We start from the raw sequence: 15,986 nt of genomic DNA, 5'->3' as shown, positions 1-15,986 counted from the left end.
CTTAATTGCATTTTTTCAATCCTCATCCTTCTTGACTTTTATATAGCACTTGATGATTGATCACCTTCTCTTCCACCTTTCTCTTTTCTGTTTTTTTTAAAAATTAATTCATATTGATGTTTTGCTTTTACAACCTCCCCTCCTCCTTCTCCCTGCCAGAGAGCTATCCCATGTAACAAATAATACTTTAAAAAAAAGAATAGAAAAAATGAGTGAAACTAATCAATACATCACAAATATCTGACAACATATGTAATGATCATTCTATACCATCACCGCAGGAAGGGGTGGTGGTGGTAGGGAGAATGTCTTCTAAGTCTCCTCTATGTTTGTTCTTTGTAATTTCACAACATTCATATTCGGTTATTTTTTGCTTCCATTTACATTATTGAAGTCATTGCACATATTGTTTTCTTGACTCTGCTAACTTTACTCTATATCAGTTCATACAATTCCTTTCTATATTTCTCTGTAGTCGTCATATTCCTGGTTTCTTAAAGCAGAGTAATGTTCCCTTATGTTAGTGTATCACAATTTGTATGGCCATTCCCAAATCGATGGACATCTACTTCATTTCCAATTCTTTGCTACTACAAAGAGTCCTGCTATAAATATTTTCTTGTATATGGGGACATTGTGTTTAGCAATAAATTCACTGGGTAATATATTTAGTAGTGGAATCTCTGTATTAAACTGTGTGGATAGTTAATTACTTTATTGCATAATTCCAAATTGTTTGACAAAATTGTTATATTGATTAACAGCTCCACCAATATATTACTGTACCTAATTTCCTCAGCTCAGCTGTATAATGAATTGGGTGCCAGCCCTGAGTTCAAATCCAGCCTCAGACATGTAATAGCTGTGTGACCCTGGGCAAGTCACTTAACTTTTGTCTGTCTCAGTTTCTTCAACTATAAAACTAAGACAATATTAGTGTCTACCTCCCAAGGTTGTTGTAAGGGTCAAATGAGAGTGTAGTGCCTGACACATAGTAGGTACTTAAAATGCTTATTTCCTTCCTTCTTCCAATGCTGATGATTCCCACCTTTTATCATCTTTGCCAGCTTGTGGGGTTTGAGGTGAAACCTTGGGGTATTTTTTATTCACATTTCTTTTATTATTAATGATTTGGAGCATTCTTTCATGTTATTTCTGGTTTTTCATGATATCGATCCTGGTTTACTTCTTATTGGTCCATCTCCTCCTCAGTCACCTTTGCTGGTTAATCATCCACATCATACTGATTAACTATGTACATCCCCTAAGACTTTTACCTAGGGTCTCTCTTTTCCTTTCTCTGTATACTGTCTTCATGATCTCATCCGTTTCCATGGGTTCTATGCATCTCTATGAAGATAAATTCCAGTTCTACATTACAGTCCTGAACTAGAGTGTTACATCACCAATTACCTTTTGGCTATCTTGAACTGGATATCTCATAGGCATCCCATCCCAGGCTCCTTCTCTTCCAAACTTTCCTATTACTTTTAAGGGCACCACCATCCTCTTAGTCACCTAGGCTCAAAACTTCAATATCATTACCTCATTCTGACTTATCCTACATTACCCAATCCTTTTCCAAATCTTATCACTTTTACCTTCATAACATCTGTCATATCTGTCCCTTTCTCTTCACTTATGAAACTACCAGGGCAGCTAAGTGGCTCAGTGGATAGAGTGTCATTCCTGGAGTCAGGAAGACCGGCTTCAAACATTTACTAGCTGTATGACCCTGGCCAAGTCACTTAACCCTATTTGCCTCAGTTGCTTCATCTGTAAAATGAGCAGGAGAAGAAAATGGCAAACCTCTCTAGTACCTTTGCCAATAAAACTCCAAATGGAGTCACAAAGAATCAGATATGACTGTAAAACAACCAAACAACAGCAACAACCATCTTTAATCCATTTCCCTCAAAAGGCAGGAGGGGTGGGGGAGCAGTTGGTGCAATAGCAAGTTCAGGCCCTGAGTGGAGCCTTCAGGTTGGTCTCCATGCCCCAAATCTTTCCTTATTTCAATGCATTCTCCACTCAAATGCTAGAGTAATTTTTCTAAAGAGTAGTTCTGACAATGTTGCCTGTGTGTTCAAAGGGATCCAGGGGCTCCCAGTTACACCTCCAGAATAAAAAATAAAATGCTCCATTTAGCATTTAAAACTCTTTATAACCTGGTCTCTTTCTGTCTTATACTTTGCTCCCCTCAAGAACTCTCCAATTAAACCACATTGGTTTAGTTGCTATTCCTCACATATGACAGTCTATCTCCTAACTCTGTGCCTTAAAATCCCCATACCTAGATTTTTTCTCTCCCCAGCCTTTTTTCTCTTAGTCCCTTTGGCTTCCTTCTAAACTCAATTCAAATCCCACATATTGCGGAAAGTCTTTCCAGGCTGTCTAGCTGCTAGTGACTTCTGCTCCAGGATTACCTTCCATCCACTCTGCATATATTATGTATGTACCTAATTATTTATACATTATCTCTCCCATTAGAATGTTAACTCCTTTGGGAAGGGACTATTTTTGCCTTTCTTTGTATACTTAGTGCCTAGTATGTATTAAGTGTTTAATAAATGCTTGTGGACTGACTTGCTGGCATGGGGCAGCGACTCACTCAGGAATAGGGGAAGGGGCTTAGCTTCACTAGCTATGGGGAAAAAATTATCTGAGGTTTATATGCATAAAGCCAGCCCATGATACCCACCTTCAATTATGACAAAGGTAAAGATCCTGTGTACCTCCCCTTATCAATAACAAGGCTCCATTTTATCTTTTTCTGACTTCTTTTACCATTCAAACTAGCATATAGAGATGACATTACATGGAAGTTGAAGATTATTTTGCAGTAGTTTGCTGTTGATGATATCCCAGGAGGGCTGCTAGATTCTTTTGAGTAGGGAAGTCACATGGTCAGATGTTTGATTTAGGAAACTCCCTTTAGCAGCTCTGTAGAAAATGGATTGGAAAGGGGAGAGGTAGGAAGACCATACCTTTGTTTGTAACTCAGAGGGTCTTAAACTTTTTTGTGTGTCATGGACCCAATTGTCAGTCTGCTGAAGTCAGAATTGTGTTTTTAAATACATGGAATAAAATAGATAGGACCCCAAAGGAGACTAATGAAAATAAAACTTAATTTTCTTCCTTTTCAAATTTATAGATACCTAAAATCTATCCATGGACCCCTTGGGAGATCAATTAATTTCAGGTTAAGAATCCCTGCCTTAGCTCTTTGGAAAGTCTCCCATGTTTTGCAATTACCTAGGCTGAAAAAGTCCTCCAAATGCTTTTAAAATTGATATAATAAAAATTGATATAATAAATTTCTTTATACCTGTTGTTACCTCTATGTCAACTTTGCTCAGGTATCACCACAAAGATAATTTTTTAGAAAGTTGTGAGTCACTGAAAAGAGGGAATATTAATGATGGCACTCCGCATTATTTCGTGGTGAAAGCAGGCCAAAGAAAGTGTTTTATTGACGATCACAACAGATTAAGGAGTGGATGCTTAAAATACTCCAAATGGGAACTTGTTTTTCTTCACTAATATAATCTTCTAATGGTTGTAGGTATTGGTGCCAGCCCCTATGTGATGAACTGCAATGTGACAATTGACTCTCAAGATTTGGCTACAGGAAAAAAGATTGCAAGTGCCATCAGAGGCTCCAATGTGGATGGACTAAAGGGTGTTCAAGCTATGGCTTTTCCTCATAATGGGAAAATTGAAATTGCTTGTAATGTAGAGAGTTTTGAAGATCAAAATCCTATAGGAAACACAGGATATATGACATACTGTATTCTTGGGCATCATTATTCTTACATTTCTCCTCAATCTCTAGAGGCTCAAATTAAAAAGCTGGCTCACAATCAGGGAATTAGCACCATTGGAACAGCATTGGTTGGGTTTACCCCTCAGGAGTGCAAAGACTGTGCTGAATATGCTCTAAGGGAAAAGATTGGAGAATTCTGGAAGAAACGGGAGGGCATTTTCATGTGACTCCAGCAAATGCTGCTTTTGCATTAAATGGAAAGTGGCAGCCTCTACCAAACCCTTTCTTCTAAAGATGAAAAGGAGGTGCACAGAGGTTGGGTTGAAGCTGCAATAGAAAAATAGTATCTGTAAATGTCAACAAAAATGGCCTTGTGATTTTTGCTATGATTATCAGGAATACTTACCTACCGTGTGGTAGTTATAAAAGATCTTGGAAGAAAAAAATCAATCCTTGGAAAAAGAAAATATATATATACATATATATATACATATATATGTATATATATACACACACACACACACACACACATATATGTATATTTCCACTAATTGATATGAATAAAGTTAAAGATAGATTTTGTTTACTCAGTTGTTCATTCTGAAGCACGTATCAAATTAATACCTTCTACTTCCAGCAGATTCTCAGTACCTTCTAGCATCATATGTGTAGTGTTGAGTAAAGTGATGATCTTGGACACAAGAGAGACCTGGGTTCAGATTTTGCATCACAGACAAACCACCTAAACTCTTTGAGCCTCAGTTTCCTCATTCTTTAAGGATAGATAATAATACATGCAATACTTACTTTACAAATTGTTGTCATATTTGAAGATAATATTTGTAAAACACTTCATGAAACTTAAAATATCATAACTAGGTATGCAACAAAAAGGAAATGCGCCTTGAAAGATTACATAAATCAGAGCTATAACTAGGAATTCTAGCACTGTGGCCAAGTATGAGTGACAGATGGAGGTACTTCAGGTTTGACCACTTCTGTGTGGTTGAGAAGTATTGGCTATGGAAATCAAGGGAATTGAAGAGATAGAACTATGACTCTGTGGTGTTAGAAAGTCCAGAGACTGAGGTGGAAAAGAAAACTAAGCCAGATACTGAAATTATTGTCAAAGAGGCTGAGTGATCTGGAGGTACACAGGTGATCTAGATATGTTGGAGTGAATTTTAAGGAAGGAGAAGTGGTTGCTGAGTGATGAGGGCAAAAAGAGAGTCTGAAATGAGGAAGATGGAATATGTCAACTTCTCTTCCCAACCCTGAATGTTAGGAGCTGTGGTAGAAAGAACAACCTTTCAAAGAATACCAAATGATGCAATATGTTTAGGAGGAAGGTAGGTTTCAGTGAATACTAGAAGATGGAAGATTATGAAAGTCAGTCAGCCAGTCAACAACATTTACTATGTTCCAGGCACTGTGCTAAATAGGAGGGATACAAAGGAAGGCAAAGCATCATCACTGCCCTCAAGGAGCTCACATTCCAATAAAGGAGACAACATGCAAGCAACCATGTACATATGTATATATTTGAGGTATATGGAGTACTCCAGAAGGACTAGCACCTCTGATGTGAGGGCTTGTCAAGCCCTTTTCAAGGTTGCTCATTCATCTTTGGTGGCTCCAAGAAGCCATAGCATGTGCAGCAGCCACACCCCAGTAAACCATCTAGGCAGACAGGCCAAATGAGATTGGGGGTAACCAAGAGGCCTCAAACCTGTTTGTAAGTTAGGGAGATGCCTACCACAAGCATGTGAAGACTTTCCCTGGCAGAATAGGTGGATGATACCAGTTTGTTCCAGTGGCCATGAAGGCGACTAAAGCAAGAGCTATGGAGTGCTTAGAGCTTGGTCAGACATCAAAAACACCAAGGTCATTCAATATATTCATAGACTTCCATGATTCTGGAAGAGTGAGGTTGATGACTTTGTGCAACTCTGCCCCACTTAAATCCAATTCACGCAGAAGTTAAGATATCACACTATGATATTATTAGTTTTCTTCAAATGAAGGATAAACAATATATGTGTGTTTGTGTATATATGTATACATACATATACACATGTACACATATAGTATAATAGAGTATATAATATATAATGGTATATGTTATATATATTATATATAATGGCATGTATTATATATAATGACATATATTGTATATAATGACATACACACATATGTGAGGTGGCCCTGAGGAGGGTGAGGAGGTGAGGAGGCACTGAGAAAGGCCTTTTGTAGAAGATAAGATTTAATTTGAGTTTTGAAGGAAGCCAGGAGTCAGAGGAGAGAAAGGAAAACATTCCAAGCATGGGAGACAGCCAATGAAAAGGCAAAGAATTATGAGGCAAAGTGCAGTGTGATATCTAGGAGGGAATAAAGTTTAACAATCAACAGGCTTTTATTAAATATTTGTTAGTCTCTGGAAATACAAACACAAATTATACATTCTCCTGGAAGAAAGGAGAGCTGAGGAGTATAGGGAATGGAGCTGTAAATCTTTCATTGCTCTATACTAATTAAATCCCTGGGTATTATTACTATCTTTTGCCAATAATGGACTTATTATTCCTATAATTCCTATTAATTGTTATTCCTATATTAATTCCTATAATATTAATTAAATTAATTCCTATAATAATTATTCCTATTAATTCCTATAATAATATTATTTAATTCCTATAATGATTAATTCCTATAATTAATTTAACTCCTATAATAATAGTAACTAGAGCTACCATCTATAACTCTTTAAAGTTCGCAAAGCACTTTAAAATATCATTTTATTTTATCCACATGGTATAGTGCCAATGCAATACTCACAGTGCCTATGGCGACTATGAATGTGCTGGCGTAGTTCTGAATCGCAAAATATAACAGAACCAAAACATTTATTCAAACACCAGAAAGCCAGATCAATCATAGCAAAAAAGAAGTCTGTATGCATTGGCAATGCAGGGGGCACCAACCTCTCCAAGCTTTCCCTCCGTCAGGCCTTCCTTCCGTCAGGCTCCCTTAGGCTCCAGAATGCCGCTCTCTCACTGGCTAGTAGCTGTTCTCTCGGCCTCCTTTCTCTCTCCCCAAACAGCAACAACCTCCCACTTCCTGCTTCACCCATTCAGCAAGCTCCTCCCATCACAGGCTCATGCGACTCAGGCTTCCATGTGACCCAGGCAGGTCACATGGGCCTATTAATGGATGGGAAAGATCTTCCCATTTACATTACCATTACACATGGCAACCTTGGGATGTATGTCCTATTATGATTCTCATTTTACAGTTGAGGAAACTGAGGCTGAGAGTTTAAGTGATTTTCCCAGGATAGCAGAGCTAATAAGTATCTGAGGCTAGATTTGAATTCAGGTCTTCCTGACTCCAGCTCTAGTACTCGATCCACTGTGCTACCTAACTGCCTATCAGATTACTGGGATTGAATAAGGCCGTCTTTAGGGTAGATGATTATCTTTTTTTTTCTTCTTATACCTTTTATTTGTTTAATATTTTTAGTTTTCAGCATTGATTTTCACAAGAGTTTGAATTACAAATTTTCTCCCCATTTCTACCACCCCCCCACTCCAAGAGGGCATATATTCTGATTGCCCTATTCCACGGTAGATGATTATCTATCTTGTTTTATAGATACTTTAAAACAGCATTCAGAAACCATTGAAATATAGAGGAGTTTTTCATAGACTAAATAGTATGATTCACTTAATAGTATAACCTAACACAGCTCAAAGCGGCATAACCACTTCTAGGGGATGCGGTAGGCAGGACTCTCAGGCCTTGGGGCAGAGGTTGCACTATATGGCTTCTGAGGTCCCTCCATTCCAACTCTGTAATTTTATGATTGAGGGGTGGGGAGAGTTAAAAAATACTCCAGTTTCTATTTTCATATTTTCATGCCCTTCATTATAGCATTTTGTGTACTCTAGTGGTAATCTTGAGAGTAGGGTTTGTCTTATGTGGAGGGTTCATACTGGGAACGATTACGTTAAAAAAAAATAACAGCACCTTTATAAATGATTTAAAGTTTACAATTCAATAAATAATTACAGGTGGATTGATTTTAAAGGCCACTTTCTTCATCACTGCTATGTGAGGTAGACAGTATGAGTCTTCTTATTCCCATTTCACAGATGGAGAAGCTGAGGTTGAAAGTGAAGTGACTTGTTCATAATCCTACAGCAAGGAAGCAACAGAACTGGGACTAAATCTAGGTCTTCTGACTCTCAAGGTTTATGCCATTATGTTCTACTGCCTCTCATACTGACCGTGCTTATAACTACAGATTGTTTCATTATATATACCTATATGTATATTCACATATACACGTGTGTATATATACATATGTATATATATATGTATATACATATAGGTATGTATGTATGTATATACATGTATATACATACTTAAACACACACATATCCCATTAGGTACCCAGCACAGTGCCTAGCATGTAATAGGTGCTGAACAAAGGTTTTTTAATTGATTGACTGATTAATTTTAAGTGATGTGGAGTATATAAATGGGAAATCTGAGTGATGAAGTAAGGCATTGCTATTGGGTAAGGAGAATGGCATTTGTTGGAAGAAATTTCAGGAGAAAGAAGCCAACATGTGGAGTACATCTTGTTGGGACAATTAGTGCCTTTAAAGTACTTTTAAATCTTTGGAGATATTCTGTAAATACATAGAATTTGCATTGAAATCCTTGAAGATCGTCTGTAAATTCACAGAATTTGTATTTAATTGTACCCATGATATTCCATGGTGCTCCTGTCTAGGCATAAACAAATGGAATTTCATGAGGGACTTTTTGATCACCTTTGTTTAGCAAGAAAGATTACAAACTTCTCTGGTAACAGCATATGATGTGAATTTGTTTGAAGGGACTACAAAAGAAGATGAACTCACTTCTTCCTTAGACAGTATCTTGTTATTTACCCTAATGTTCAGTATGTTTTGTATTTAGGCCTTGGACCCAAACACTTGACTTTCTTGCCAGAATTGTGATTTTTGGGTTTTTTTTAGGTATTTATCATTATAATTGAAAAATGGAAGGAAAAATTAGGCATTGTATCTGAGCACTGTTCATGTGTGCTCCTAGTTGTGAGATGTGAAGCATGTTTCCCATTTGACTGGATAGGTCAATGTATCTCTGGGTGTAACATCTGGGGAAGAGTGATAACCTAATTTTCCTCTCCTCTAGCAATTCTTTGCAGACTTATTCTAGGGCTATAACCTTTTTCTCAATATTTGAAATCATTCATTTAGGCTTAATATAAAAATCATATCAAATTATGTAGAAGTTGATTTACTTTTCAATGACTTTCAATGATGATCAGACTTTCTGTGTATTCCCACATCAATGCATACCAAACTACTTTTTTAGGAGCAGGCCCTGTTAGATCATATCACTCCAAATAAGGGAATTATATTGATAAATCCATGAATTCTTAAAAAATGTAATGGGCAAATAAATACACATGGATAAAGTAGATAAGTAGATAATGTTTCCTTTTTCTACTTTTATCTCTTATGCTGACTTCACTTACTGTATGTGAACTTTAGTTGTGCTTATTTTTTTAAACAAACATAAATCCTCTGCATCAATCTGGAAATATGTGGCAGTTATGTGCATTTAAAAATTGTATTAGCTTGCTATTTTTGAGTCACAAATAATAGAACGTTGCAAAACCAATAGATTCATAAGCTACAAGGGCTGTGTACCCCAGCCCCGCCTTTCCTTCTCTTCTCTTCTTTTCCCTTTCTCTTTCTCTTCACCACATTTCTCTAGCAATTCTCCTTGGACAAACTCTTCATTCTCTCAGACTTCTTTGGTTGGAATCAGATTTTGCCGGTCCATCCACACAGATCTGGCAAATAGAGCTTTGAATGATGCTAAGAAGGAGGTAGAATGGAATGAGTGTAGGATTAATCTCATAATGATCATCCTACCTATTCTGGTATTTGACAAGTATTGTGAATGTGGCAGAAAATCTATTGAAATGAGCTAAGCTATGATGTATATCCTAACCCGTATTAAATGATTATGTAAAAAGCTAAAATAACTCTAAGCCCAACTCTTCTGTTTTTTTTCATTTGGGCATATAATGGGCATTATATGGAAGATGGAATCATCCCACTTAGTTCTCAGTGCCTCCCAGGTCATTTTGCTCACCTTTTGTGCCCATGCCAGAACAAAATGAAATTGCTCTATCAAATGCTTGGTATTTCTTACCCTGCCCAATTTAAAACTTTAAACTTTAATTTCTTTTCAAAGGGCCAAGGAGAGAAGTAAGCAAGTCTGGGAGTGATAAATGTTTTGTGGTTGGTATTTTTTCCAACAACTTTGGAACTATATCATAAGAAATAAAAACATTTCAGTGAAAGGTGGGTTAAGTAAAATGTAGCTGTAAAAAACAGCAAAAAAATTGGGAGGGAATGATACTGTCTTTGCTTGACATGAAAAGAAAGTCTTGAACTGTAATTAGTTTCTACCATCTCGGAAGTGGAGTCCGTGGTCAACAAAGGACCACTATAATAGAGATCTGTAAGAAATTTATCATTCCCTCTGGCTGAGCAAAAGCAGGCTTGATATATAGTTTTGTTTAGTATAAATATTCTCGTGTTACTGTTTACTTTGTGGGAATATGAGGATCTCACTGACAGGCTACGTGCTCCAAAGCTTCGCTTTTCTAAGGCATTTCTTTGACTTGGTTGTTTGTACTTCCACAGAAACTTCAGGGCATAGCACAGAATTTGTCTGATAAGAATCCAGACTGTACAACCAGAGCATGTTGTGCTCTGGGGGCTAGAAAGGCTTATTGTTTTAAGCAAGCCTGCACATGGCTTTTAAGAAAATCTATTTTTCATAGGTATGAACAATTACTAAGAACAATCTCTAATAAAACATCTGTAACTATTCAGCTATGGTTAAAGCAAATGTTCCTATGCATGTGGAGCACCTAGTCTGAATTTTGATCAATTGGCTGCTTCCTTTTAATTTATGTGTATTTTCAGGTTTGTTCCCATAAAGCATTAATGTAGCTTAATTTAGCATGATTTGGGAGTTGAAGCAGAGGCGTTAACATTGGAACCTGTTTATCCTCCAAGGTTTTTGGCATGGGAACAAGCCCTCTGACAAAAGAATGAGAGAATAGAGACACAGAGACAGAGGCAGAGAATCTGCAGGATCATCAGAGTTCCTAATAAATGACAGACAACTGTTCTATTCTCTGTCAGCTCCCCATTGTCTTGCCTCTTTGTTTTCTTCTTTATCTGTCTCTCTTCACTTTGTCTGTGTCTTTGTGAACCTTTCAGCTAGACAGGATATGACATATCTCTGGAGTAAGGAGGAGAAATATTAATGGTTGCTTGCTTATAGGTAGGGTGTCCAAATGGATAGTCTCCAGGTGTTCCTTGATATAGCCTATTCTACCCTATAAAATGCAGTCATGTAGTGTCAAAAATGCCCCATGGACCGACCCATCAGTCCACTGAAATCTTTACTAACTTTCCCTTTTAGATACAGTCTCACTTTATCAATTAGACTACCTCCATGAGCTTCACCCAAATGAGGTCACAAAGAGTTAAACACAACTCAAAAATGACTGAACGGAGCTTGCACTAGCATTTGGGGTTTTCTTAGCAAAGGTACTGGAGTGCTTTGCCATTTCCTTCTCCAGATCAATTTAAAGATGAAGAAACAGAGACAAACAAGGTTAAGTGACCTGCCCAGGATCACACAGCTAGTAAGTGTCTGAGGCCAGATTTTAACTCAGAAAAATGAGTCTTCCTGACTTCAGACCTGGCACTCTAGCCCCTGCACCACCAAGTTGCCCCAGAGCAAGTCCTGTATCTTTCTCTAATTCCACAACTCCATCTTCATTAAATAGGAAGTTACTGGTCTTTGGATGTTGCAGCAGTTGATGTCAATAACATCTTTGCAAGGGCTGCTGTGAGGGGTGCCTCATCACTGTTGTCCTGCCCCTTAGAAGTGTGTGAGTCAATTCCTGTAGTAAAGCAGGCAAGGTCAAGACCCTGGCTTTCCCCAAACCTCTCTACATACTTAACAGTAGCCTTGTCAAGCCTTTCAAATGAGAAGGGGAAAGGAAGATAGAACAAAGGAAAGACAATCAAAATGAATCCTTACAGTCTTTGTTTCCTCGGCACCCAGGACAGTGGTTTGCATGTTATAAATACTTAGAAAATACTTATTGGTTGACCGATAATGAGGAAATGTTTATTAAGTCCCTAATCGGTATCAAGCACTATTCTATGTGCTATGGGAAGTATAACAGACATGACCCTGGCCCATAGGAAGGTCAAAGTTTAGTTATTCAAACAAGACATAAAAACATTAGGTGACAAGACAGGAAATAATAAAGTGCCAATTGTGTGATTCAGTAAATGCAACAGGATTTAATAAAGGAAATAATTAGGCTATAGGTTCATAGAATTTATAGCTAGAAGGTATCTCAGGGCCTCTAGTTTATTCATGTCATTTTCCAGAAGAGGAGACAGATTCAGAAGGGGTGACCTGACTTGTCCAAGTCCTCACAGTAAAAACAATTATCCCTTCCACATTGCCAGGGTTAGAGTTGCAGTGCCCCTGCAATCTGGCCCTCTCTTCATACCAAAGAAGTTTGATTTTTTTATTCTTTTATGGGGTCTTTACAGTATCTTATTGCAAAATTTGGGTTAAGAATTTGCTCACAGGCACTGGCATTTTTGTGTCATTGCATGAGCTATCAGAAAAACTCCTAAATTCCCATTTAATTTCTTATGTAGATCCCCAATATATTGAAACTGCGATGGAGAAAGTCATGATATGGAAGGGATAACTGTAACACAGTAAAGATTTTAGAATCATGTAGTTAGGGCTCAAAGAAATTTCGGAGGCCTCCAAACCTTCTTATTTTACAGATGAAGAAACTGATACTCAGAGAGGTTAAGTGACTTAAGAAGGTCACACAAGCAGCAAGTGATAGAGGAGAGCTTCTAACTCATGTCCTTTGATTGCAAATCCAGAGTTCTCTTCATTTCACCATATAAATTCAGGTCTTCTGATTCTACATATAAAGTAGCTATGGCATATATATATATATATGTATATGTATATATATATATATATATGTATATGTATTTAGTTTCTGAAAAATGACTGAGATGCAGTTCACCACAAGATTATGCTTACTTTTTATTACTAGCAGTTTGTAAACTGGTCATCATTCTGGCAAAGATTCTTGCTGATGACTTACCATGTCCAAGACATTTGCTATAGCTTAGTAAGTTCAGGTTTGCAAATTCAGCTACCAGCCCCACCCCTTAAGTGCTTTCCCTGAAATTAGGGTACACTGCCAACAGGTGGGAGCCATTCCTCATTCATGTGGTCCAGTATCCAACCACAAGAAACATATTTTGTCTTAGAGCTAGATTTAAATCTTTAACTTGCTACTCATTCTTTTAAAGGTAAACACTCCTTTACTAATACAGCTGAACTTAAATAATTTTACCAAGTACTGCTGTATAAAGATGATTTATAGAACTCAAGTTCTTTTTTAAAGAAAACGAGATCCCAGGCATTATTTTCATCAATCCTTAAATATTGCCATTCACAACTTACTCTAATCTTTGTTTCAACCAAATTTTGATTATAATGTTTCTTTGTAATTGACCCTGGAGTAAAATTCCACCTGAGACTGACGTATAGCTCTAGACTTCAGGCTAGATTGAAATCACAAGACTTTGAAACCTCTTTCTGTTGTTACCTGTGTCCACATTACTTTCAGAATCATCCATGTGACTTCTACTTCACCCAAAGTTCACTTAGGCATCTTTCCTCCTCATTTCCAACTGGTATGTGGTATATGATACCATGACATTTAAACACCTTAGGGAAGAGGGAATAGCTCTAACATGTTAGGGGATGTAGCTTTTGCTGCCTTTGTGACATAGATTCATCAATATCAGCATTTGCTTCAGACTACAGGTAGCTCAGCTGGACACATAACTCCCTTCATGATCTTTCACACACACACACACACACACACACACACACACACACGCATGCACAGAGTAAGACACCCAAGCACACCCATGCTGCTATGCTGTGAATGTCTCTTTTGTCCTTCAGATAGCATGAAATTTTTCTTTTTCCAATAGAGGCAGAAATAGGGTTAGTCCCAAGCACCAGCAGTAAAATCTTGCTTGAGTGAATGAACATTTATTAAGTGCCTACTGTGTTCTAGGTACTGTGCTAAGAGCTGAGGACACAAATACAAAAAAGAAAGTCTTTTGCTCTCAAGGAGCTTACGATCTAATAGGAATTTGAACACACACATGCTCACACACACACACCTGAGAAGGGTTGGGGTGGAGGTTGAGGGGAAAGTTCCTTGGTAGAAAATAGACAAAGATGGGAGTGGAGCCAAGTTGGCAGCTGGAAAGCAGGGACTTGTGTCAGCTCCCCACCACATCCCTCCAAAAACCTATAAAAATGGCTCTGAACAAATTCTAGAACTGCAGAACCCACAAAATAGCAGAGGGAAGCAGGGATCCAGCCCAGGACAGCCTGGATGGTTGCTGGATGAGGTCTATAGCGCACGGAGTGGAGGGGAGCGGATCAGCCAGACCAGGAGCCGGGCAGAACAGGCCCTAGCACCCTGAATCAGTGAGTTGCGGCAGTTACCAGACTTCTCAACCCACAAACACCAAAGACAACAGAGAAGGTTAGTGGGAAAAGCTGCGGGGGACAGAGTTTGTGATTTGGCCACTGCCCCAGGGGCAGCGGGGGAGGTGCAGCTACAGAACTACAGCTGCAGTTACTTCCGGCCCCAGGCCCACGTGGTGGGAGGAATTAAGTGGTGGATCAGAGCAGGAGTGAAGAGCCTGCTGAAGATTTGCGTCAGGTCCGTGTTGGTGGTTCTTGAGGAAGGAGGAGTACTGGGGTGGCAGAGCTGGCTATATCGAAATAGCTCTGAAATTAACAGCGCATCCCTTCAAGCTTGGAACAAAGTACTCTTTGCTCTACAAGCAGTCATACCCCGACGAAAAGCTCAAGGGTCAAGTAAGTTGGCTGGGAACATGGCCAGGCAGCAAAAACACACCCAGATTCAGTCTCAGACTTTGGAATCTTTCTTTGGTGACAAAGAAGACCAGAACATATGGCCTGAAGAAGTCAACAAAGTGCAAGAGCCTACACCAAAAGCCTCCAAGAAAAACATGAACTGGTCTCAGGCCATGGAAGAGCTCAAAAAGGAGTTGGAAAAGCAAGTTAGACAAGTAGAGGAAAAATTGGGAAGAGAAATGAGAATGATGCAAGAAAACCATGAAAAACAAGTCAATGACTTGCTAAAGGAGACTCAGAAAAATACTGAAAAAAATATTGAAGAAAACAACACTTTGAAAAATAGACTAACTCAAATGGCAAAAGAGCTCCAAAAAGCCAACGAGAAGAAGAATGCCTTGAAAGGCAGAATTAACCAAATGGAAAAGGAGGTCCAAAAGACCACTGAAGAAAATACTACCTTAAAAATGAGATTGGAGCAAGTGGAAGCTAGTGACTTGATGAGAAATCAAGATATTATAAAACAGATCCAAAGGAATGAAAAAATGGAAGACAATGTCAAATATCTCATTGGAAAAACCACTGACCTAGAAAATAGATCCAGGAGAGATAATTTAAAAATTATTGGACTACCTGAAAGCCATGATCAAAAAAGAGCCTAGATATCATCTTTCAAGAAATTATCAAGGAGAACTGCCCTGATATTCTAGAGCCAGAGGGTGAAATAGAAATTGAAAGAATCCACAGATCACCTCCTCAAATAGATTCCCCCCCCAAAAACTCCTAGGAACATTGTCACCAAATTCCAGAGCTCCCAGGTCAAGAAGAAAATACTGCAAGCAGACAGAAAGAAATAATTTGAATATTGTGGAAAAACAATCAGGATAACACAGGATCTGGCAGCTTCCACATTAAGGGACCGAAGGGTCAATGGAGCTAGGATTAAAACCAAGAATCACCTACCCAGCAAAACTGAGTATCATGCTCCAAGGCAAAATATGGATTTTCAATAAAATAGAGGACTTTCAAGCTTTCTCAGTGAAAAGACCAGAGCTGGAAAGAAAATTTGACTTTCAAACACAAGAATCAAGAGAAGCATGGAAAGGTAAACAAGAAAGAGAAATCATAAGGGACT

General features: G+C 38.2%; 1 protein-coding gene across 2 annotated transcripts in view; it reads left to right on the top strand.

The window, feature by feature from the left end:
* FTCDNL1 (formiminotransferase cyclodeaminase N-terminal like) overlaps positions 1 to 4,256 on the top strand; it is a 133,716-nt gene extending 129,460 nt beyond the window's left edge. For both annotated transcript variants that reach the window (XM_036744829.1, XM_036744828.1), the window contains one exon: positions 3,566 to 4,256. In XM_036744829.1, the coding sequence (XP_036600724.1) occupies positions 3,566 to 3,993 (428 nt within the window). In that variant the 3' untranslated portion in view covers positions 3,994 to 4,256. The remainder of the gene's footprint in view (positions 1 to 3,565) is intronic.
* Positions 4,257 to 15,986: the final 11,730 nt, after the last annotated feature.

This window comes from Trichosurus vulpecula, chromosome 2 (genome assembly GCF_011100635.1).
Source record: "Trichosurus vulpecula isolate mTriVul1 chromosome 2, mTriVul1.pri, whole genome shotgun sequence".
NCBI lineage: Eukaryota > Metazoa > Chordata > Mammalia > Diprotodontia > Phalangeridae > Trichosurus > Trichosurus vulpecula.
Note: the sequence above shows the minus strand (reverse complement) of the source record. Positions and strands in the feature narration are given on the sequence as shown.